This window comes from Corvus moneduloides, chromosome 9 (assembly GCF_009650955.1).
Source record: "Corvus moneduloides isolate bCorMon1 chromosome 9, bCorMon1.pri, whole genome shotgun sequence".
NCBI lineage: Eukaryota > Metazoa > Chordata > Aves > Passeriformes > Corvidae > Corvus > Corvus moneduloides.
In genome coordinates, this window is record NC_045484.1 from 14,130,625 (window position 1) to 14,155,515 (window position 24,891).

The following is a 24,891-nucleotide window of genomic DNA, read 5'->3' on the forward strand; positions in this document are numbered from 1 at the left end:
GTAGAAGTAAACGGAGCTGGGAGACGAATTTTAGTGTGAAGGAAGCAGGATAGCTTGCTGAATGCTGTATTTTAAGCAGGGCTTCTAGCACTGTCCAATATTACATTGCACTGAAGTGTCCATTACAAGACCCCGCTTGTAGTTTGTCTGCATCTTTGCCATGTATTTGGACGAAATTTTTCAGTACCAGTCCATTCATTCTTTTATGCATATCAGAAATGCAGTCATATATGCATATAAAAAGATTTTCTTGATTTAAGTATGAATGAACAGGGCTGGCAGAAAAAGCTGTGTCTTTTAAAAAATCGTGGTTGTGTTATATTTAAAAAGAACACTGACATCCTCATGCTTTGAAGCAAGGAAGTGTAACAGACTGGAAATTACAAAAGTATGTTAATGCAACAGAGCTGTCCAGAAGCTTTAAAAACCTTCTCTTGGTCAGTTTCTGCTGCATTTTTATCACAATGTACAGTCAGGCGCAGAGCAGGTAACTGCCTCATCGCTTACAATATTCAGTATTCTTTACTTACAGTAGTGTCCTGGTTTCAGGAACTCCTACATTTTTGGTAGTGAATCTCAGGAATTATTTGAGATTTTCATAATGATTTCTTTGTCGTTTTATAAGCTGATACATTGTTTGAATATAGTGTTGAAAATAGACATAGTATCCTATTGAGAATCAATGACCAGAAATAATCTTTTGGGTTCTTCAGTATGCAGAGATGCTAGGGACTCCTTGTTGAGGCACATTCCCTCACAAGTCTTTCTGGCTATGTCCCTGTTCCAGCTGTCTTGAGAAAGTTACATGTATGTGTTTTCTGCAGTTACTCCTTCCATTCTCAGTCACTCCTGATTAATCAACAATTATCTGGAACAATCACTCAGCAGAACTTTCTTTTCTCCTCTCATGTGAAGAACAGGACTACAATGTACTGTTTCTTAATTGCTAACTGAAGTGGAAGATGTTTTCTTCTGCAGAGCTAAAGATCCTACCACGTGCATTCCATTTGGAAATGGAATCAAGTTGTAATTCATGGCTTTGTTTTTTCCTTAGAAAAATAAGTTGAAGTATTGCTCATGTAGCATCTGAGAGGAATGTTATTAACATTGCTAAGGCAAGTCAATAAATTAAGAAGTATCCAAATGACTTCCTGTATAGGTGCTTTAAAGGATATGCACTATTCAGACAAGACTGGTAAAGTTTATGTTAATAATGCAACAGATGGTAAAAAATAGAAAGTGTAAAACTGAAACTTTATGATCAAAATCACTTGAGGGGAGGATAAGAAACTCATTTCTTGTGCTAAGAATATGCTATAGTGTTTCCTCACAGCAGGTTTAAATTTGGCAATGGTTGTAAATAGAAATCAATCTCATCATAGAATCATAAAAATAAAGGTTTGGGAGGGGTAGTTAAAAGAATTTCTGGATTGAAGTCCAGCTAGACATTTCTTGACAGATATTTGTATAACCCATTTCTAATGGCACCTGATGTAGGAGACTTCTCGTTCTTGTTAGTGTTCAATCAATGCAACAAAATTTTTCCTAAAATATACTGTATTTTATTTGTTGAAGATCAAATCATAATCTTCTACTACTACTTGAAGAACAATTGATAATTGTTCACTTTTTGTATAAATTCTGTTATAAAATCTTTACTATCTCTCTCTCTCTCTCTGTCAATTTATCTGTCTATGGATGCTCCATCCTTGGAAGTATTCAAGGCCAGGTTGGGGTTTTTTTGGACTAGATTATCTTTAAGGTCCCTTCCAACCCAAACCATTCTAAGATTCTTTTATATGGGAAGATTCCTGCTGGATATGCTTGAAGTTCTCTATTTTCCTTCAGCTCTTCTTTGCTAGTCATGTTTTATGAAACTTTTTTTTTTGCTTTTCTTTAGATTTTAATTTCCTACATCTTTCTCTAATCATGATGATGAAAAATGACACAATATTTCACCTGGAACCTAGTTAGCACCAATGAGGGTGAAATAATTTATTTGCCTTACCACTGAACTATCAGACATGTGCTGTTCCTTCTGCAAGAGTGTTGGATTATCTTGTGTTTATGGCCCAAATTCTTACCCGTTAGTTTGGTTTGATTTTGAAATTTTCTTCTTGCCTTTTAAAATGTTTAATATCTCTTCCTTCCCTGTTTCCCTTATTCCACCAAACATTACGACAGTAGAAACCATCAGTACATTAATTTTTTCCAATTAACCAAGTCACTGAGGTCTTGCATGAATCATGAATCACCTTGATTCTGGTTATTTTTTGGTAATAGAAAGCAACCCAGGGGTTGTTTTTCAGTTAGTTGCACACTCACTGGATATTTTCTTTATCTAGTCTACATTTTTAGTTGGCCTATGAAAACGTGCTGTGGAATACTCAGGGGAAAAAAAAAAAGTTTATTCTAGATTTGTCACATCTATGGTGCCAGTTATTCAGGAGTTTGTTCATCCTCTTAAAGACAGAAAATAAGATTGATTTAACAATGTTTTTACATGCCCATGTTGGCAATTTTTATGTCACCTTATAATTTTTAATAAACGTACTCCATTTTCTCTGCCTGAGGACATGATTTCTATTTTCACTTCTTCTATTCTTTTTTTTTTCCTTCCCCCCCCCTCTCTAAAGGGAAGCATTATGTCTGTCTCTTCTGACCTTTTGGAACCACAAGCCTTCTGGTGGATGCAATTGATAGTGATCCATGCATTGCTTCAGTTAGTTCCTCGATGACTCAGTGATACATGAGCTGTATCATATCTGTTTAAGAATAAATAAATTCCTAAACCTCTTTTTTTCCATGCTCAAGCCTGCAATCCCATGTTCTTGCTAAAAGTAATTTTTTTTAGTTGTAGTTACGGGTATACCATGCTATCTTCATAAAGAGAGCAGGGAGGGCTGTTGACTCTGCATCACTTATTTGCTCTTTTGTGCATAATCTGTACTTCTCTTCATTTTCTATTTGCTTCTCATGTATCTAGAACAGCTTCTTACTATTTTTTTACAATTTTTTCCTCTTCTTTTTTAACTTAAATTTGCATAACTTTCTGATTTTATTCCCACAGTGTTTATGCAGTTCATTTATACTTAGAAATTTATCTACTCTAGGTATGTCATAGTTTCCCTGCTTTTATGATTTTGATTTTCAGGCTGTGGGGGGAGAAATGGTATGATCACAAAGGTGTGTTAAGAACAGTCTTTTGGGTGAGTTTTTGTTTTGTTTGTTTTTTGTTTGCTTTGTTTTGTTTGTTTGTGGTTTTGTGGGGTTTTGGTTTTTTTTTTCTTTTTTTTTTGCTTTGCTTAGGAATAGTTCCCCTTGTGAATATCTATAGGATTTGCACTTTCTCCTGCTTTCCTTTACTGATCAGTATAACTCTCAGGAGACATACCAGAATGATCCCTATCTCTATTGAAATTATATTTTCTGAAGTTCTCATCATCTCACCATCCTCATTCTTTTACCCTCACCACTTCTGTACTTGTAATTGATTGTAATCTATTTCAGAGATACGTCATTGATTGTAAGACACTTTGACTTTTTAAGTACAGCCTGGAGACCACAGATCCTAATAATGGTAGGGTGCAGGTGTTCTTTGATGTGATAACTGACAAGCTTTGTTTGTAACAGTCATTTAATCAGAAACACTAATATAGAATTTTAAACAGTATCAACTCTTACTAATTCTGGTATGTATCTGAATGAACTTTATCCCTAAATTTAAAAAATGGATGAAGTAATAGAATAAACACAGACTATAATGTTCATTAATTTTTTTTTAGTTAGTTCAAATAAATTCAATAGAAGAATTGCCAAAATTTGTTTTCTAGACAAAGTGAGAAGTTAAAAAAACTATTTAGATCTCTGAACTGGCCTAAACAGTTCAAAGACATTAATTTTGAGAAGATTATTTTTAATTGAAATGTACGAAAGTTATTTGGAATTTGAATCCCAATTTGTAAAGAATAGTTTCACACTGAACTGTAAAACAATTTCAAAAAGAATATTAGGACTATGAGGATTACCCATACGGAGTTGAAAAAAAATGGGATTGATTGACAAAGCAGGAAATACAGAGGAAAAAATGAGAACTTTCAAAAGTCAAGCTGAGTCACTCTGGGTCAAAGAAATTAAAACAAATAGTAAAAGGTTATTCAGCTATATAAAACAAATAGTAGAAGATTCTTAAGCTATTTAAACGAAAAGAACTAAAATAACAAGCAAAGTCAGTGTGAAGATAGGATTAAACATCCTAGGTATTGTCTTAAGTCTTTGTAAGTTGTTGTCCTAGTTTCATTAAAATGGGAGTAAAGCAAGAGGTGGCTTAATGGGCAGGCAAGTGCAGAAGTTGAAATTACCCCAGACAGGCCAGAAGGAAAACTTGGAGTGTTTTGTGTTTGAAGTCAAAGGGACAGAACAACATAAAAGTGTCACAGAAAAATTGACATGTGAAATTACAAGCTTTGTAGTAGAGCAAGTTATGTTACTTGATTAAAGAATAGCCAGTGCAGTTTGTGTATGTCAAAAGATAGAGAATTGATGAGCAGCTCTCACTCTGTTGGTCTCGTATTGGCAGCATGCAAAACTTCGAAAACAAATTTTGAAGCAGAGATTTATTAAATGCATTAAGGTAAATAGAAGATAGAATAAGGCATATTGGGCTTTATTCTTACGGATTAATCGTGACACTGACAAGGGTTTTGAGTTTTTATTTTTGAAAATTAATAATGAAATGTTATCTGCTTAGATTAGAATAGTAGCATGGAAAAGGAACTGGCTAGAGAGGAAATGAGAGTGACAAGTGCTTAAGAAAGATCTGCTGGGCTTTTAGCAGAGCTTGTTGTAGGATCAGTCTTCAGATTCATAGCATTTAATATTTTCATTAATGAGCTTGACATAAATATTAGGAACATGTTACAAGAAAGTCGACAGGCACTGTCAATACAGAAGGGACTAGAACATCATAAAGAACTATGTGACACTGAAGTTTAGAATAAAAAAGATACGAATAAATTTAATAGTGCAATTAGGAGGCTGTACAGCCAAGGGCTGAGGATGAGAATGACTAGGAGCCTAATGGCTGGAATTAAGCTGGAAGAGGATTTAGAAATACCAGCTGATCAGAGGGTGATGGTTCCATCAACTGGGTAAGAAAATCTGAATGTGAACTAAATGTGAAAGCAAGAGGTTAGCTGTGATCGTCCAAGTTGACACTTCTAGTCCCTGTATGCTTTAATGTTTTGGACTTTGGCGTCTGAGCATGCTCAGGTATTTGTACCTGAGCACAAATATGCTGATTGTTACCTGTTAAAAGGGAAAATTAATAGTATGTAGAATAAATTGCTTTTAAATCACAGCAGATACATAATGATGAGTGTCATTGAAATGTTCATGGGGAAAAATAGTTCTGCCTTCAAGTAAGGATCTGAACAGTGGCCAGTAAACAAGGCTGCACACTAAGCCCAAATGTTGAAAGGCTCATGATTAGGTGAGCCCTCTCTGTTCTATATTCTAAGTCATGAAACACTTCTATGTAAAACAGCATCTGATTGTATAATTAAAACTGAGTTTTCTGCATGTATGTGCAGGAGCCAAATAAAGTTTTGAAACCTTTTTTAGGCACTTTAGGTGCTTGACTATGCAATGCCTGTGTCTGTTTTATGGTCTGCATGATCTATGGGTTCTTCTGTGTTCTCTGGCCAACTCTGTGTAACTTACTTCAGCCTTTTATTTTTACAAGCATTACTTTGGGAATGAGGTTAATTGTGTACACAATTGTTAATTGTGAATATTAGTTTCTGTCCTTTTGTTTATCTATATGGTTCATTTGCAGCCTGTCTTGACTAAGTAACAAGTTGTAGCTGATAGATGTAAATTGATGCTGTTAAGTACCTTTTTAATGTATGTGCTCTCTGATCTGCTTTCTTTTCACTTGCTACTGATGCTCTGCTATGCAGATATCAAATTGCCTTGAGGCCGATTTAGCTATATATAAAATTTCCAAGCAACAACACCAATTTTTGATGCCCTTCAGAAATACAATGTTAACATTTTCATCATTTTGTGGGGCTTCATCATAGGTTTGACCTTAGCTAAATTATGTAGTTATATTTTGTTTTAGCATTTCTAGTTTTTGACTCCTCTTCCAATGCTCCAAATATCCTTAAAGTTTTAGTGCCTTGAATAAGCATCATTTCATCCACTTTATTTCTCAGAGGTAGTTGGTTGCTGAAAGTAGTCTTTCACTGCTGTGGAACAAAAAAACCAACTGTCGGTGAAACTAGCTTAGTATCTTTGAAACTCAGTCTAGCTAATGCTGAATCTTTGAGATGTGTGGACTTAATAAGCATTTAGTTCTAACTTTTGAAGACTGAGCCCACAAACCTGCATTTAAAAGAAAAGGGTTGGGGGGGGAGAGGATTCATTTTGCTTTCACTTCTGTCACATCTGAAGCAATTAGAAATTACAAATATTGACAATCTTTTAATATTGACTCGATACGTTTTGGGAACAAACTTCACTTTCTTTATAATTCCACTATATTTTTGGCCATGCTTGGACCATTTTTCCTACCCTACACAATCTGGAGGCTACCTACTCTATTTTCTTTAGTGTCTTTCAGAAGAAGCCAATGAATCTCAGCCGGTATGCATCCACAGTAGCTATTTAAGAGTTGGTTGAATTTAACACATTTTAATTGCGTAAGAAATCTTATTTACATTTTGTTTCTCAAAGATTGTAACAGCAGTAGTGTTAGTGAACAGCAGTAACATAAAAGTTGCATGTGTTTTACAGAGTACATGAGAGACAAGAGGGCAGCGTGCATCGGAGTAGGTGGCCATTTCTTGTGCTGTTGCTGATGCTTTCTCTGGAGTTTTTCTTTCTCATTTATGTTTTCCTCTGCATTTATTTGTCAGTGAATGGACAAACAATGTGAGAAGGATCTTGCATATATTTGTAGCAATAAGTCTGAAAAGCTCTGTTGCCACCAGGGCTCTAGAAAAGCTGTGGAGAGGTACAGGGTGTTGCTAAGCAACACAACATGGCCACAGATAGTATTTTTCTTTTAATTTATTTATTCTTCAGTTTGAGTGTGTCCTGCTTGGAGCCATTTGGGTAATAGTTAAGCAAGCACATAGAAATCAGAGAACTGCAGGAGTGGAATAAAAGAATGCAATATAAAAATGTAAGAAAACAAAAGCCATGACACATAATTAAATGACTGAGAGACATGAAATAATTAGTAAGGACTAGGGGAGAAAAAGCAAACAAGCATGAAGAAATAAGAGTAGGAGAGAAAAACCCAAGTTATGAAAAAAAAAGAAGAATAGAAAAGATAGGGCACTATTGAAGAAAAATTAAAAATTGAAAGCTCAAACAGTGTATACACAAGGGAAACAGGGAAACTGCTGCATAGGAATAAGAATTAAAAATCAGAGATAAAAATGACTTCAAGAAGAAAAGGGAGAAATTTGGTAATGTTAAAAGAATGATGATTTTTGTTTCTTTTTGATTTGCATCATCCTGTTCATTCCTATTACTCTATTTGCACATATATAATAGTAGCAGTGACACTCAGGAGCTGGGGACTGATTAATAAGTCCAATATGTTTCCCAGAGAGGAAAAATAATTTAAAGTAAGAGTTTCAGTGTTATTTAGAAATTATTCAGTCTGTCTGTTTTGAAATAACATTTTCAAAACTAGGTTATTGCATTTTATTGAAAAAATGTGTGTGGTTATACTCAGGGTGCTAGGTTAAGCGCTGGTTGCATAGAGGGAGTGGGTTATTCATACTCTCCAAGTTAAACAGAATAAGCAGGGGCAATCTGTCCTGTGCAGTGTTCAGGGAACTAAAAGGCCTTCACTTGCAATAGTTGGAGCCATTTACCGGCTTGAATAGCATAGCAATGTGAGGAAAATTCTGTGACAGAGACAGCCTGGCTGGGAGACCCATTTAATTAGCTCAGGAGCTGTGCTACCTGGGCCAAATGTCTTGAGCAGTGTTTGTGGGACCTGAATTAGACTCCTCCAAAGAGTGCTAAGCCAAATTCAAATCAAGGAGTCTTGCATTGCAGTTCTCTTCTGATATATCTTGGCTCTATATGGCCCTGATTGCTTGGGAATTGCTGGGAAGGTGCTTGGCTAGTGCTTTGGGGCATGCTTGTATTGTTCACCTCAGCTTGAACATAGCAATTTTCAAGAGACTGACAAGAAGGGGAATACAGCAGCCTGAAGGCTGGCCATAAGGTTTTGGGAGAAGAAAACTAATCGGATTGAGACATGGAAGCTTCCAAAGGAGTAAAAATCTTACAGGAGATAGTAAATGAGACACAGAACTGTTACAGTACAGATACTGCAACACAATGTATCAAACAACGAGGCCCGTGGAAAAGAAATATATATGGGCTGATTCTTGATAGATGTTTCAGAAAGATGTTTATTTCTCCAGCCGCATGGCCGGGGCTCTGCGGAGGATCTGTGGCAATCACGGGACCCGAGGGTCCTTCTGCCCGCGCAGGGGAACACAAAACAACCAATGGGGAACGAGGCTGAGCAGGGGCAGGGAAACGCCGTGCCTCCCCCCAGGGCCCCTCTCCCAGGGCTACATGGCAGGGGGGAAGGGACCCCAACACTTCACCCATTTATTTTTAACAGAAAGAGATTTAGAACTTAACATTGAAAACAACTGGATAAACATAACAAGAACAGTTTCAAAACAAAATAAGCCATCCTCCTGAGTCTTTAAATGTCCAGACAGATTCTCTGGAACATCTTAAGGCTGACAGAAGGGAGACAGGACTCTCCGGGCATGCTTTGTGGGGAAACTGAGGCAGGAGAGGGTTTAATTTCTTCCCTCCCCCTTTTCATCTCCCCCTCGGCGTCGGAGAGGAGTTGTAGGGAAAGAGAATTATATAGGGAAGCCATGGGGTGAAAAACGGATTAGGAATAAACTGGGGATGGGGTAAACTTAGGAAAGGGTTCATATTGGGTATAGGGTAAAAGGGGAAAGTAGGTTGTGGGTAGGGAAGTTGCTGGGATGGATATTGTTTATAATTTTGTGCATAATGGCTGCCTTTGACGGGAATACCTCCAGGCCCAGTAACATTTGCTGCTTGTAAACCCTTCTTTCCTTGCACTATATCAAATTGTACAACTTCCCCATTTCCTACACTTGGGATGTATTTTTCAGGGTTATTCTTTTTAATAGCAGTTCTATGAACTAATATGTCTTCTTGGTTGTCACATCTTGTTATAAAACCGTAATTTTGTTTAACATTATACCATTTTACTATTCCTGAAACCTTAGCTATGGTGATTTTTTCTTTTTTCGGAGTGGCTGCAGTTTTCTGTCTCGCTGCGTTTTTGCTTTCTCTTTCGCTCGCTCCTGTGTTGGAATTGTTGGGGCTGCTCGTGCCTGCGCGCTCTTCCCGGGGTCACATTTGGGGCTGCGCGGGCTGGGCCGGGCCGCGCCGCTCAGCTCTCTGTGCTCCGCTGCCTCTGCTCTCAGCTGCGCTGCCGCTGCCTGGGGCCACACCCACGTCTCGGCCAGGCCCCCTAGCGATGACTCCCCCACGCCCTGCTCCAGTGCATGTTTCAGCTGGGCGCAGCTCCGCTCCACCGCCACCGCTGCCTGCGCGCCACTCCTCTTGGTCAGGTGTTCACGGGGCTCGCTCCACCACGCGGGGCCGGGCGGGCTCCCGGCGAGCCTCGCTCCGCTGCCGACACTGCGGCTCACGTCGCTCTGCCCGCGCGCGGGAACTGCCTCGCTGCTGCTCAGAGAGCGCTCGGTCCACGTGGCCTGGCTCTCACGGTCCCTGAAGCAGTTTTAACTTCGCAAGGACACAGCTGACATTGTTCAACAGTCTCGGTAATTAAATAATATTCACAAAAATATTCTTCCATCAGCATATATTTTAACTCAGAAATTAACTGTGTCCAAACCGTCTTCCAAAAGTCTTTGGTAAGAATCAGATCCCAAGAAATGTAGAAAAAGTTCTTAACCATGCCAGGAAGTGTTTCAGTTTCTTTTGAGCTTGAATTAAGCTAAAATTTACAAATCGTTGTTCAAGAATCTTTCCAAGTTTAAGATAAATGTCCGTATGTGGCTCTGAGATCCATGAGTCTTTCCACGGTTCCTCCATAGTTTAGATATGGAATAGCAAAACAAAAACAAGAGGAGAAATCCAGAGTTTCTAGAGCTTACTCACAAATCAGTAGCTTAGGGATCGGGGATCGTTCTGCTGGCATTCACCACCATTTGTTACAGTACGGATACGGCAACACGTGTATCAGACAAAGAGGCCCAGGGAAAAGAATATATATGGGCTGATTCTTGATAGATGTTTCAGAGATGTTTATTTCCCCAGCCGCATGGCCGGGGCTCTGCAGAGGACCTGTGGCAATCACGGCACCCGCGGGTCCTTGCCCGCGCAGGGGACACAAACCAACCAACGGGGAACGAGGCTGACCAGGGGCAGGGAAACCCCGTGCCTCCCCCCAGGGCCCCTCTCCAGGACCCCACGGCAGGGGGGGAGGGCCCTAACACAGAACTAGAAGAGTGCATAGTGCCATACTGAGATATTGAGTATTTAGTGGTCTTGTCGCTAACCTGGTAAATGGAACTGAGACCTGAGGCAATATATTTATCCTGGATGTTGTTTTCAAGCTACATGTGAATAAACAAGCATTACAGCAGCATTCTCTTAATGCTCTTTTGGATGCCTTGCTGAACGATGTAGCTACTCATAAACCCTGTTCATTTCTGTGTATAGGAAAGTTCTTGTTCCCATAGTTTCTTACAGAAGATAAATCCATACTACTTATTTTCTTAAATTTCTATTGGAAGATTCTAAAGCTTGTTAAACATGCATGGTATCTTCAAAGAAGGTTGCACTCATTTGAGCAGTTTTCCCTAATTTTTGATTATGCCTGTGTGTCTGTAAATAGATGGCGCAGCAGATGGTGGTAACTTCATAGGATCTGCAACCATTGTAATAGCCTCATACCTCTGATTTTTCTGAGTATTTTTTTGAGAGGGAAAAAGCATTTTAAGTGTTTGTACTGTCCTACTTTGTTGTTCCTTTCCCACACCCTCCCCACCGAGACTTGACTTTCCGCCTTCTTAGCAATGAGTGTAAGCTTTTGTTTTGACTAACTTGGCTTGATGCATGATACTTAAAAATAGGTAGTTGTGTTGACTCTTAAACAGCTTTGTGATTCTTTCTGCATTCTTATTCTTGCTTTCCTTTTTTTTTTTCAGTTTGCACTTCCATTTGTTTTTTCTGACTCTATATATATTACAGAGTCTGAGGTCTCTGTGTTACTGTATCTTTTGCAATAAGGTATGAGATACGAGTCACTGCTAAGCACAGTAAAGAATGCTTATAATTATAATAGTCTTTTCTCAATTTATTTTTCTATATGGGATTTTGAAAACAGAAAAAGATAGGAAATGTTCCTCTCATATTTAGGTATTTTAGATGGCAATTAATATATAACGTGTTTAAATACTTGGCTTTTGTAGACATCTCAGCACAAGGACATGTCTTTTGAATCTCAAAGATAATGGAAAGAGAGCAGAAATTACAGCCAATTTTTTTCCCCAAAGATATGTGATTTGTCAACTCACTTATATATCTTCTCGTGACATATCTCCTGTCATCTACAGTTACTTCTGAGTCAACATACAGTTAAAAACATAAGAGCTGAGGTTACATTTTGTTGGGTGTTTGCATATTGGTGTCCATAGTTCATGAATGAACTTCAGATTATTTAAAGTCAAATAATTCTTCAGGCTTTGATGAACAATGATAGTGATGGAAAATCTGAAACAAAATGCCAGCATGTTACCCAACTGCACCAAGGTCTTGATACAAGGGTTGTGGTTTACTGTCTGCAGCCTTTTTCCTAATACTTATTTCATTGACTTGGATAGATACTTCTCAAGTGAACTGAATATTTCCAATTATTCCTCTGAGGAAATTTAGTGTCAATTTCATATTTTGCTTTGTTTCATTGCTACCTAAGTAGCAATGTGATACTGATGCTGCAATCCTAATTTTAGATAACACGGTAAGCCAGAATAGAGGTGTATATACTCTTCTCTGCATAATTCACCTGGTCAGATACCTGGTGGTATCTTAGTAATATTTTTTGTGGACTCATTTTAGTCACAGCAGTGAAGTATTTCACATGTTGCTGTTTTCTTCTGCTAAGCTAAGCAGAGAATAGGATTTCCCCCACTCCTTCTGCCAGACAGAAACATTGGGTTGCTTGGAGCCCAGAAGTCATAAATCCTACAGTGTTCACTCTATATGAGTCTAATCCCTTGGTACTGTGACCAGTTACTCAGATGTTGGCATTGTATTTAGCAACTCTTCAGGCTCTTTCCGGGGGAATTAAATATTATTTTATGTAAGTCTTTTAGATGTTGGGGAGAATTAGGAGCACACATGGAAGGGGGCAGTGCACATGTTTCTATGACTGTCCATAGATACAATCTAGGTGATCTGTAAGATCAGGAGAGATGGACCTTGGTATGACCTTGCTGTTGTGGCTTAACCCCAGCTGGCAACTAAGCACCACACAGCCACTTGCTCACTCCCCCCTGGTGGGATGGGAGAGACAATCAGAAGGGTAAAAGTGAGAAAACTTGTGAGTTGAGACATAGACAGTTTAGTAGGTAAAGCAAAAGCTGCACATGCAAGCAAAGCAAAGAATACATTCAGTACTTCCCGTGGCAGGCAGGTGTTCAGCCACGTCCAGGAAGGCCAAACTGCACATAATGGTGACTTGGGAAGACAAACACCAATCACTGAATCATTAAAGTTGGAAAAGACCTCCAAGATGATCAGCTCCAACCTTCAACTAGATACCACCATGCCCACTAAACCATATTGCAAAGAGTAACCACTCTGAACCTCCTTCCTTCTTCTTCTTCCCCCAGCTTTATGTGCTGATGATGACTCCATATGATCTGGGATATCCCTATGGTCAGTTGGGGTCAGCTGTTCTGGCTGTGTTCTCCCCAACTCCTTGTGCACTCCCAGCCTCCTCGCTTGGGGTCTCGATGCTGTGTAAGTGCTGCTCAGCAATAGGTAAAATATCGCTGTGTTATCAACACTGTTTTCAGCAGAAATCCAAAACACAGCCCCAGAGCAGCTGCTATGAAGAAAATTAACTCTCCCCTACCCAAATGCAGTTTTTTTGGCAAGAACCTTATGTGAAGCCATGATAAATAGCTAAAGCAGATTAGGTTCTGCAGAACTTGTTGGGAAAATTGTTATTTCTTTTTTTTTTTTTACTATTGAGGCAACAGCAAGATGAAAGAAGATGTTTTGTTGTAGCCTGTCTGAAAAATACTGCTGTTGGACAATAAAATGTGCCATGTAAGAGATGACAGGTGGCATCTTGGGCTGAGGAAGCAAGCCTGTTATATATAATTTGCTTTTATTCCACTACATAAGACAGGACCATACTGTTTCAGGATGGTGTTTAAGCATTTAATTATAACTTTAATTTTTAAAAAACTTTTATATTTGATAATTCTATATCTATGCATGAAAAATAAGAGGTATCCTGTAAGTTAGTTCTCTCAAATATGTGGGGTTAATTCCTTAAATTCTTGGTCATTTGGGTTCTAAAAGAGCAAGGGCTTTTGGGTATGAGTATTTCCTTATGCTCTTTGTTGAAGGTCAAGAACATAATCTGTTCCTTAGGAGTACAGTTCTACCTACCTTTTAAAGATTCTTCCTTTTTTCCCAGGTTATGAGCTCTGTAAATGTTAATTCTCAATATGAGTCTGGTCTTTACCTGCATACTCTCATTTTATTTAATCTCAATGAGTCAAGGGAATATTTGCCTAAGCAGAGTAAAGAATCCCAAGAGAAAAGCAAGCAGGGTTGAGGTATGTGAAAGTAATAGGAGGGGAAGGGAGTACAGCATTTGGGATGTTTTTTTTTCTTAGTCATTAGTTATATTTTCACTATCAAGTAGAAATAGTATATTTAGAAATTCTGTGAAGAGCCTGTGTCTCTTTATTTAAACTTCATGCTCTTAAAGAATTAGATTGTAAATTCATGTTGAGAATACCAGGGTCTCCAAGAGAAAAAAGGCAGGACTACAGCCACATTAAAAAAGAAACTGTATTTAGATGAAGCTTTTGATATTCTAAGACATGATGTATATTGTTCCCTGCTACAGAACACTATCCCATAAAGGGAAGCAGTCTTACAAGTGTCCCTTCAGATGCAGAGGGACCAGTAGCTTGTTGCCAAGTCTTCTCATTCATCTACTGATTAACATTTGTTTTAAGAAGAGAAAGAAAAATGTGAGAGAGGCAAAGGTTTTCCTTTTATTTTTTTTCCTCCCTGAAAGTTTTCTCTGTCTTTTAAAGCTGAGTCACAAAAGAAGGAGCATTATAAATTGTCCTGTCTAGTTAGTGGCATCACCTGTGTTCTCTGCTCCATTATTATTTCCAGCTGTGCCTCTGGTTTCTTGCATATCTTTTGTAGCTCTTTATTCTTTAGAGTTCCTTGCTCTACTGTTCTTTGTGTTACATGCTTGGTCCTTTCAGAATGTTTTTTCTCACCCTCCCTGTATCAGTACTATCTGATGTGTTACCCATTGCCAAAACACGTGGTGTCTGCATCTGCTCTGACAACAGCAGGTTGAATTCAAGCAAGATACCATACCCTTATGTGAACATGAAGGCTGTGATAAATTTGCCACTTGAAATTTGTGCGTGAAACAGCATGAAAAGGAAGTTAGCAGAATGCCATCTCAGAACTGAACATCTTTCACAGCCCCAGTAAAATTGCAAACTAAAGTGTTAACTATGTTTAACAAGTAATTAACTTCTATATGATTACCCGTCTTTAAGGATTAAATGTGCCATATTTTAAACTGGAAAGAGTTAAAAAAATCCAAAATTTCTGCTTTCACTTCAGAATTTCCAGTTGCATTAACAGTATTTCTGGTAATTATTAACAAAACACCACACTTGCGGTTTCAGAAAATAGCACATGCATCAGTATTTCCTGGTATGAATCCTGTATTAGCAGTATATTCCCATTTGTGGAGAAAATGTGATACTTGTTCTTGAGTTTGCATGCGTGCTATTTTTTTATAAGTGCCTTAAATTAATATACCTCTAAAAAACCTCTGAGAAAACAAACATGGTTATGCTAATAAGGCATTGATTAAAGCCTCCCACAATTCTATTCAATGATTTTTTTCTATTGATTTTTATTTGATTCCTACCACTTAGGCTGGTTTTCTGTTGGAATTCTGCTTTTTTGGATGTACTAATATCTATATTTTTCTAAGAGCTTGTCTGGCCAATATGGCTGTATCATGTAATGAAGATTTGTTATAATGAATGTTTTGTGAATGGCATGCTGTCAAATGTTATGTAAATACCTGAGGGCTCAATATACTTTCTGCAGATATTAGGAATATGTGTGTATTTAAAAAAAATTTTTAAAAGGATCTGTTTTTCCTTTGTGAACAGCTGGTCAGTTAGCAGTTTTAAGCTGCTTTTTTCCCCTTTTTGGAAAAAGAACCCCTTGAGAATGAGTCACAACAAATAGGAAGAAGGAATTTAGTAAGCAGATATTGAAAAGATCATCATATGTTACAGATAGCATCAAACAGTCCTTTTACGTGTTTAGTTTTTAAGACTGCTCTTAAGGTAGGGCCCTCTGGCAAATAGCATCAGTTTTGTTTAGTTGCTCAGTATGAAGACAGTTTCAGGAGGCTTCCTGTATGGAATACAGCTATTGGCTCTTGAATAACATTAAAATAAATGCAATATTTGTAAGTCATTTTACCCTATAGCAGATGAGTGCTTAAGTCTGTGAGAGAAGATCAATGGAACCATTTAGCTTTTTGTGTTGTTTCAGTGTAGAAAGACAGTCTGTTCCAAATCAAGAGAGGAGTCTGCTAAGAATATTTAGGTTTCATTGAAATAAAGCACAGTTCACATCAAAAGAAGTAGATGTGCTATTTCAAATTCATAACAATTGACTATTAGTCTGTTTTTAATAATTTTTTTTGGCATGTAATCCCGTTTAATTAGATTCTACTCTCTCTGTTGTTTCAAGATTCCATAAACTGGAGTCTTATATACCAGCTGCTAAAGCAGGAGTTACTGTCTAAATGATATTCACAATGAGTATTTGGAAGGTTTACAATTATACCCTTGCTAATAAATTGTGCTATTTTCCCCAACAGTTTTAAGTGCTAATCTTCAGAAGGCATTTTAAAATTAGCTAAAATTCTGTCAAGAGATTTACAAAAATTGTTAGCATGAAGATAATTATGTCACAGTCCTTGGACTCCATCTCTGATTGTGTGCATAAATCAGAAAATGTCAGCTGTGTTTTCCCTTAATAATTATCCTTGCAGCAATATATTACAGTTTAAATTACTATTATAGTGTTGCTTTAGGTTTATAAAACACAAGTTAGTTATTTCTGAAGTTTTCTGCTGATGAAATAATTCACATTTCTAGAATAAGGAATTATTTGTGTTAAGATTTCATATATATCGATAAGAAGATCAATACAAAAAGCAGCTCTCTACACTTTTTTACCAAGTCCCCTGAAAGTACAACAAATTTTGTTACAATTTTGTTAAAGGAGATCACTTCTGCAGTATGGCTAACATTTTCAGAAGAGCTAGCTAATGTGGTCACCCTTGTAGCATGTGTGGAACTTGAAGTTTTAGGGACTTTTTGAACCAAAACTTGAGAATGTTCTTGCTGAATCTGTACAGGATGTAGGTATTTACAGTAGATTCTATAGGTCCCCAACAGTTTTGGTAATCTGTTGTTGGAACCTACCTCCTTAAACATAATGAGTTAAAATATCAGAGCTACTAAATCCTGCAGAATTTGGACCAGGTTGTTTCATTCTAAGGACTCAGAAATCTAGGTACAAATACACTTAATAAATTAAATTTGTCTGCATAAACAGTAGGAAACAGTAAATAAAAAATTGTACAGTTGAGAGCTGTTCTGTCTTTCAATTACTGTACATTCCTTATGTTTAATACACAGAATGTTTGACATTAAAAATGTGAGATTTACTCAAGCTAAGAAAACGTTCTAAAACCATGCGGAAGCAACAAATTCCAAGAATTCAGCAAGCCTAGTACTTACCTTAAAAACCTTTTTCACAGATGAGAGAGATGGTATTTCAAGTATGGCTTTTAATTTGGCAGTGTATCAACAAGGATAAGAGATCTACTTCAGTGGTGCAGGCTGCCTTAGAATAGGTCTTATGCTGTTGTCAGTACAAAAGATGTTATTTCTCAACTATCTCAAAATGTGTGTAGAGACATTATCTGTAATTTTGAAAGTCTTCTGTGAAGTATTTCAGGATAGATTTAAAGTAGCAGGATATGGCTTAGTGTGATCTCACTCTTGTTTTGATGGTTAGAGGAGTTACGGTTGATTTCAGTGGAAGTGGGGTCATATTTAGCCCTACTGTATCACAGAATGAGCAAGTTTGAGTTATGGTCTTCTCATGACTCTTGCTTCTGTTGTGGCAGAGCAGAGGCAGAAGTGCTTTCGTGGTTTAGGAGATACTCACTGGTGACACCAGGCAATAGGCTGCAGTTGGTTTCTGAGCTACTTCTGCAAAGTTCTTCATTTGACCCAAGGGGCCAAATGAAGAATTGCTTTTCCAATAAGTCAACAAAGAAAGCTTTTTCATCTAAGACAGAAACATATGCAAGAAACCTAAGATGATGAATGTTGAGAGATGGGTTTTAAAAAGTGTAACTTCACTTTTGCCAGACGATCCGAGGTTTTTATTTAAAACTAGAGGGTTTCTTTATTTCTATTCTTACTTGAGCTAGATTGTTACTTCAGTCAGAGTATTTTGGCCTTGTCACTTAACTGCAAATATGGAACTGTGAGCACATAGTCTTTGCTCCCAGAGCTTGGAGTTTATTTTATTAACAAAAATAAATTATAGCAGGAAGAAGTTGTATTTTTGTGGTTATGAGAGGAAAAGCTTTTCAACTTGTTCATTAATCTTCCTTCTTTCTCATCTTCGAAGATACACTCATTATTCATCTTTCTCATTTCTGATTATACATTTTACCAGTATGCTGTGTGTGATGCCACAGATAGTTGTGGATATCCAGCCTACATCTCCATTTTTAACTAGTCATGAAGCTTAAGATCTCATATGATAAATAAGCCATTTATTTATATATAAAATATAAATACTTGCTTCCCACTCTTGCTTTTTGTTACACTAAAAAAATTCTAAGTATTTATCCTAGAATCCTATAAGAAGCAGCATTTAGACTTCAGTGGCATTTTTACATGTAATGGTATTTCAACTTATGATGACCATGTCCCTAATTGCAACTCTGTACTTACTTTTCCTCCCAGACTTCTCAAGGGTGATATTTAATTTAGTGTCATACAGAACTATAGATCTACCAAAAGGGATAACATATAGATTGCTGTATAATTATTGAATCATAGAGTTAAAACTTCTAGACTGTATCTATATCCACAAAAAAATCACTTGGCAGTGAGCCACCAAAAGCAATTTTTTCACTGCTTGCAATTTGATTTTTTTACTTTAGCTGCTGCTCAAAATGAAACACCTTGGACTTGAATTGCTCATTATACTTAAGTCTGTGAAATATTGTGGGCCACAATATACTGCCCTATGCAATATGTTTATACATATGAGTTATTTGATAGCACGGATAATCAAATGAGCTCAAATTTTGCTACTGATTTAATACTTCAGAATGTAAAGCTCACCCTGGTCATGGTCTACTGAAATTTCCTCATTTCCCAGACATATTTTTCAGAGTACTCTCATGCTTACAATTTCACTGGTATTGGTAGCCTTTCTCAGAAACTGATATCCTTTTGGATGATCTACAAGTATCGCATGTGAACTGATACTCAGACACATGAAGTGCCATCTATGCACCTGTAGCTATGCCTGCATTTGATATTTCAGACACCCTTTTCTGCTTCCTCTGAGAGGATCAGGCATGCTTGGATGAGTGGAAAAGCCGTGGGTGTGATCAGCATTTGCGTACTCTCCTGTTCAGTATGTATGCAGTAACTGATGACATGGTCCTGTGAGGTCATTTTCTTTCATGAGTTTGCTTCTGGCTCAGGTTTTAGCACATTTTCTCCTAGTGACTCTCCAACTACTGTACCTTGCATGAGAGCTATTTGGCTGAAGTAGTTGAGAAAGATTCTGTGCAGAAACAATTCTCAGAAACGGTAGAAATAAGTTCATCTTCTTGCCAAGTGAATTGGTACATCATCTATTCTTTGAGTGTAATTTTTTTTTCAGTTTGGTTTTTTTTTGTTCTGGGTTATCTGTTCATTTTTGCATTGGGTGTATAGTTGACATGGAGTATTTTTGTTTAAGGCTAAATGATCACAGCATTTTCTTTAGATATGGGCCACCTTTGTTGTCTTTCAGCCAATTAACACAGTATGGTCTATATAGACAAAGAAATATCAACGGAATTTTCTCATTTCAGCATTTTCTACATGGATAGGACCAGTTATTTTAACTTGTACAATCTTGGGACAAGATAGTTGTGTTTGATAAAAATCTGTATGCCTTGGATTGTCTGTCATTTTTACATGCTTTATATCACAAGGTCAAGAATGAATTGTGTGATGCTCAGATTTTCTGAACCTGTCCTGAGGTGCTGGTGAAACAGGATTGTTAAAACATTGGCTCTTGGAGCAATTTTCCAGATTATGTTTCCTTTGACTTCTATTTTCCTGGAGGATGGGAGGTTTAATTTTGCTTGCATAGGTACTTTCAGCTTAGTATTGATGCATCGAGGATCCTTCAATAATTAGTACTGTTGATTTGGATTTCTTTTATCTATTTTAAAAGAATGGCCTGCCTGTGCATGCTTGGAGCTGAAGGTCAGTGTATGCTGATCTGAATAATGGAATACTTCATTGTATAGCTTCCATATCTTTATTTTGCAATCCCTTTGACTCTTTGAGTATGATTTTGCTTTGCAAAGGACAACTGATTATAATATAAACAAACAAGCAAAAAAAATCACATTAACCGTGGGACAAGAATTACTGTGACATATGGAGTTTTTTACAAAGGAGAAAAAAGATGTCAAAAGATCCAAATATGTATAGCTCTGTTAAATTTTCTGCTCAGAAATGTATTATTAAAGCATTAAAACTTTGTATTAAAAGGTCTGTAATCTTATCTAAAAATAATGATCGTTTAAATGTTAATTGGACACGCTAAAATATCTTGCTAGGTCATTTACAAGAATCTAATAATTTCCTCTACAGTGATGCTTTTGTAGCCTCAGATTGAATGTAATTATAAAAATAAAGAATCAATGCAAAAAAGAAAAAACAATAGGTAACTCTTACTGTATTTATTGTAACTAGTTTTAAGATGTGGTCTTAAAAATTAATTCACTTACTAAATACTATGAAAGCAATGTGACCAAATAATAGTGCCCATAATGTCTTGAAAATTATGGCTACATACAGAGCCTGACAATCCTGCCTTTGAGGTTGTTAGCAATAGGAACTGTTCCGCTTGCAACTTGTTTCTTTTACACCCATATGGCAAAATTATGCCTCCCAGAGGTAACTTTTGGTATTGGAGAAAGTTGTTGTGGAAGACAGGGATAACCTAAAAGCCTCCTGTATTGATGAAGCCTCAAGAGAATATAAAAATCCTGTGGAAGATGCAGATGATTAGAGAATTTTTGTTCGCTGGTATTTCAGATTCACTTTGCACAGACACAAATTACTGCACTTCCCAGCATCTTCTGAATCAATTTTACTGTCTTTGTGGCAGCAGAAGAAAAGGATCAGTGCTCTGAAGTAATGAAACCAGTCACACATTTAGTAATAAATTACAGAATATATCAAAGTTTTAATTCATTTATTGTGACAAAATTGTTGGTTTCATATTACTTTTAGAAATATTGGTGAACTCTAATCTGAAAAAAAACATTGTGGTTGAGGTGTTTGTAAACAATCTTTTCAATTTCTGTTATGTTTTAAAAATTAAATAGGAATGAAATATGACTGGTTTGTTCCAACAACACTATTATGTTGGGACAAAATTTATAACTTTTATTATAATTCTAAAACAGTCATTTAGATTTCTCTTCTCCTGTCTGTGTGTATAGTAGCATTGTAGCCTCACATAGAGATAAATGGGAAAAAAAATTAAAGAAAAAAAAGTAAAAATTCTATAAATTTCATTATGGAACATTTATAAGATGATTTCCATGACGACCATATAATAAGATTCATGTTTACTTTAATTCTGAGTTCTCAATGTCTTTTTAATGACTCCCATGTAATTAGAACAGAATGCATAATTTGATGTAACGTAATATGAATCCGTTTTGTTTGCGTGATGTTGAATACTGTTAATACATGTACAATGAACTGTTTAAGACCTATACATGGCTATGTCCATTTGTTGCAGAACTGTGAGAAACTGGAAAATAATTTTGATGACATCAAGCACACGACTCTTAGTGAGCGAGGAGCACTTCGAGAAGCAATGAGGTAAGTCTGGGTCACCATAGCAACAGTCACAGATGTGGTAAAGAAAGAGTCATTCTTCATTATTGGGGGAACAAATGAGTTCATTGCCACCATTCAGCTCTATTCTCTAAGGTATTAATTTGTCAGTGGAGAGGCTTCCCTTGAGGCTGTACTTTGGTTTTGAAGCTGCATAAATGTTAAGCCTGACTGCACAGTAAAAAATGTAAATGTTTAATTTGTTATTTAAAATGCTTAGGGGGTGCCTTGCTTTATATTTATACTAAACTGTGAGTGAATGAAAATATTGTTCATCTAAATTCTGTAAGTGTTAAAGCAATTGTACAATGGTGTTTGAACAAACCTGTATTTGCTTTAAATTGAATTTGATTTTTATTTATGTAGTTCCTGTGTACTCTGATTTTATCACCAGATTTACATGATTTTGGTTTTGGTAATGGAATGTAAAAATCAGTGTGGTCCATTATATGTTGTAGAGATGTATATTTTGCTTAATATGCTCATATTGTTGCACTTAATACTTATTAGAGGAGGCTAAAATTAGTCAGAAGATGAATTATCTGCCATCCTTACTTGCACTGCAGAGTATCTGGGTACAGGACTCTAAAGAAACTTGCCAGCTATAGTGTCTGAAAAAGGGAGTGATTACTATGCTGAAAGGTAGTGAAATTGAAGGCAGATTTTCTAAAGTAACTCACCGAATAATCAGGAAGATGTTATTTATAGTACTGTCTGTGAATCAGAAAATTATAGTAAGCTGCACTTTTAAAGATTTTGAAATTGGATAGTAAAATGTAATGATGCAAACATAGTGCTTCATCTCACTTGCCTGATACGAGAATAACTTCTTACACTTGAACCAGTGCAGTAAAAAGTAAAAACAACAACAACCTCTCCCCAAGAATCTACTTGAAAAAATAAATACACCTGTTTGCTTTGACTGTGTTCATAATCCCTTTAAAAAATTTATGGATGTGTGTGAATGACTTGATTTGCACGACTCTGACTTTATGGCTTTATGCTCATGATGGTCGTCTCATATGCACTGATCATTTGAAAAGGTATTCTTACCTACAAGTATGCTGAACATTTCAACTACCAGTGCTGTAAAAATAACAGCATTCATTCACCTTTCTAATTGTGATTTTTGCTTTATGCTTGTTTTGCTTCATACGTTTAGGGTTTTCTCCCAGTGTGGTCGGTCATCTGTGTACCTAAATCTTGCATGTAATAAATGGAAAGTGATTAAAAGTAAAGATCTGGGGAATTTTTGGCACATGAAGCTACCTTCAGTATTTCCTACAAACTGGATTTCAAGTTGCTGCTGTCCTGTAACAGTGTTCAGGTTTGCTACGTTTTGCGATACATGACTCGGCAGGGATAGTATTTTAAAAATTTGGGAGCTGGAGGCTCTTTGGTGATCAGCATTGAATAGCAAGGGGAGCTTTGGCATTTCAGAGGTCATGTTTGTGTTATAAAGACTGTTTAGAAGATTCTTGTGATTCTTTTCTGTGCAAAAGCGCTTTACTATCTCATAAATTTGTATCCTGGCTATTTCTGCTAGCCATTCTGAGAAATAGTTATTGATTGTGAAGTGTGACAGATATTGTGCAGTGCTGGAATTCTCTTAATTGCAGTCAGTATTAAATGGTTGGCTGTTTCCTTAGTTGCTTTTTTGTTTTAAGATAAAGAAAATACCTGACTTACTAGATTTATACTGTAGTGTGTTTTTATAACACACTCGAGTGGCACATGAAAGGTGGAAAATGTTAATTTAAAGAGGTATACCCATGTAGGTGTACATATTTTTCTAAATGTGTGTAAAAGACACATGTTATTTTAGGTTGTACAGTTCTTTCAACTGCTAAATTGTCGCCTTATTTACTGGGTGGCTGCATTTTTCTGTTTGGATCCCAAGATGATCTGTACCTATGTAATTCAAGTGGTACATTTTTATAGATTAAAGTTCACTTTTCATGACAGGAGTGAACATTGGACCAGGCATGGGAGGACATAGATTGGCTGACCTCAGTATTATGAGGTACCTGCCTCCTTTTGGTAAGGGAAGCTTGTGGAGAGGGTTGCACATTGCACAAAAGCACTAAAATCATGTGGGCATGAGAGCAACAACAACAAAAAATCCTAGTTGGATAGCTAAGTGGATATACGTGGATCTCAGATGAGCCTTAAGTTGAGTGGGCAGTCTGCCCAAACCCTCTTTGATTTCCCAGAGTGGTACTACTGGTCTGCCAGATGAGAAATACAATGAACCTTTTCCCCCAGTGGTCCTGTTTGGAACGAGACCTTCCATTTAAACTTCATCTTTGAGAAAAATGGTCAATTTAGTATGGGTTTCAGTACACTTCTAGTCTATGAGTATCACTGTGCTCTGCATAAACAAATACTAATATCCAAGAAGGGTCTTGTTCTGTTTCCAGCTCTTCAGTATTCAAATTAAGGATTACATGAAAATTATCTTTCTTGTTTATGTATATAGATGTATGCAAAATAAACTTTCTGAAGGGTTTTGAAATTATCACAAAGCCTATGAACTTTCTCTACTTCTACTTCACATTTATTTTAGATTTTGAATGAGATAATGAGCTGATAGTAGTTTGCCATTATTCAGTATATAGAGAGTGGTATTGTAAGAATTTGATTTACTTGTGATTGCACATAAAACCATAAAGCATTCAATTTGGTTAATGTTTTGCTTATTTTGTTAATGTACTCCAAATGTTTTATTTATTACTATACTTTAATGCAGCTGCAAAGCTGAAGTAAACAATAAAAATCCATTAGTTTTTTGAATTGGAGTTTATAAATGGACAGACTGTTGCTTTGCTTACCTTGAATGTGTATACGATAAATTAATTGAGTATTTTATGTAGTAACTGGGTAGAAAAATACAGCTATATACCTATAATGTCAGGTTGCCTAAGAGCACTGAGCTTTTGTTAAACAAAGCTCAATTTGTTTTTAATATGTAATCACTGAGAAAAATCTGGATTCAAATCATCAGTAAAGCTTCATCTAGAATTTTAAAGGAGCTTTTAGACTGGTTTGTCCGCTATGAGGAGACAAGTACTTGAGGAGGAGGAAGTGGTGTAGCTGAGTGCTGCCACTGGTAGTCTTTTCATAGGTGGTGAAACCAGAATGTGGAGTGCTACAGTAAGCATTCCTCTGGGTAAGTAGGGTACAGTAGTCTTGAGGAGTCTTAAAATTAAGCAAACACAATAATGAAGCCCCTGCCTCCTCAAATTATAAAGTAACTTTTAGGAGAAGTGTGGCAGAAATCCAAAGTCTCTCTCTCTTTTTT

General features: G+C 36.8%; 1 protein-coding gene across 7 annotated transcripts in view; it reads left to right on the forward strand.

Annotated features, from left to right (window-relative positions):
- DPYD (dihydropyrimidine dehydrogenase) overlaps positions 1-24,891 on the forward strand; it is a 353,872-nt gene that overhangs the window by 27,762 nt on the left and 301,219 nt on the right. For 4 of the 7 annotated variants that reach the window (XM_032117760.1, XM_032117761.1, XM_032117755.1 and 1 more), the window contains exon 3: positions 21,493-21,575. The exons of the other annotated variants lie outside the window; for them this stretch is intronic. In XM_032117760.1, the coding sequence (XP_031973651.1) occupies positions 21,493-21,575 (83 nt within the window). The remainder of the gene's footprint in view (positions 1-21,492; positions 21,576-24,891) is intronic. 7 annotated transcript variants of the gene reach the window in all.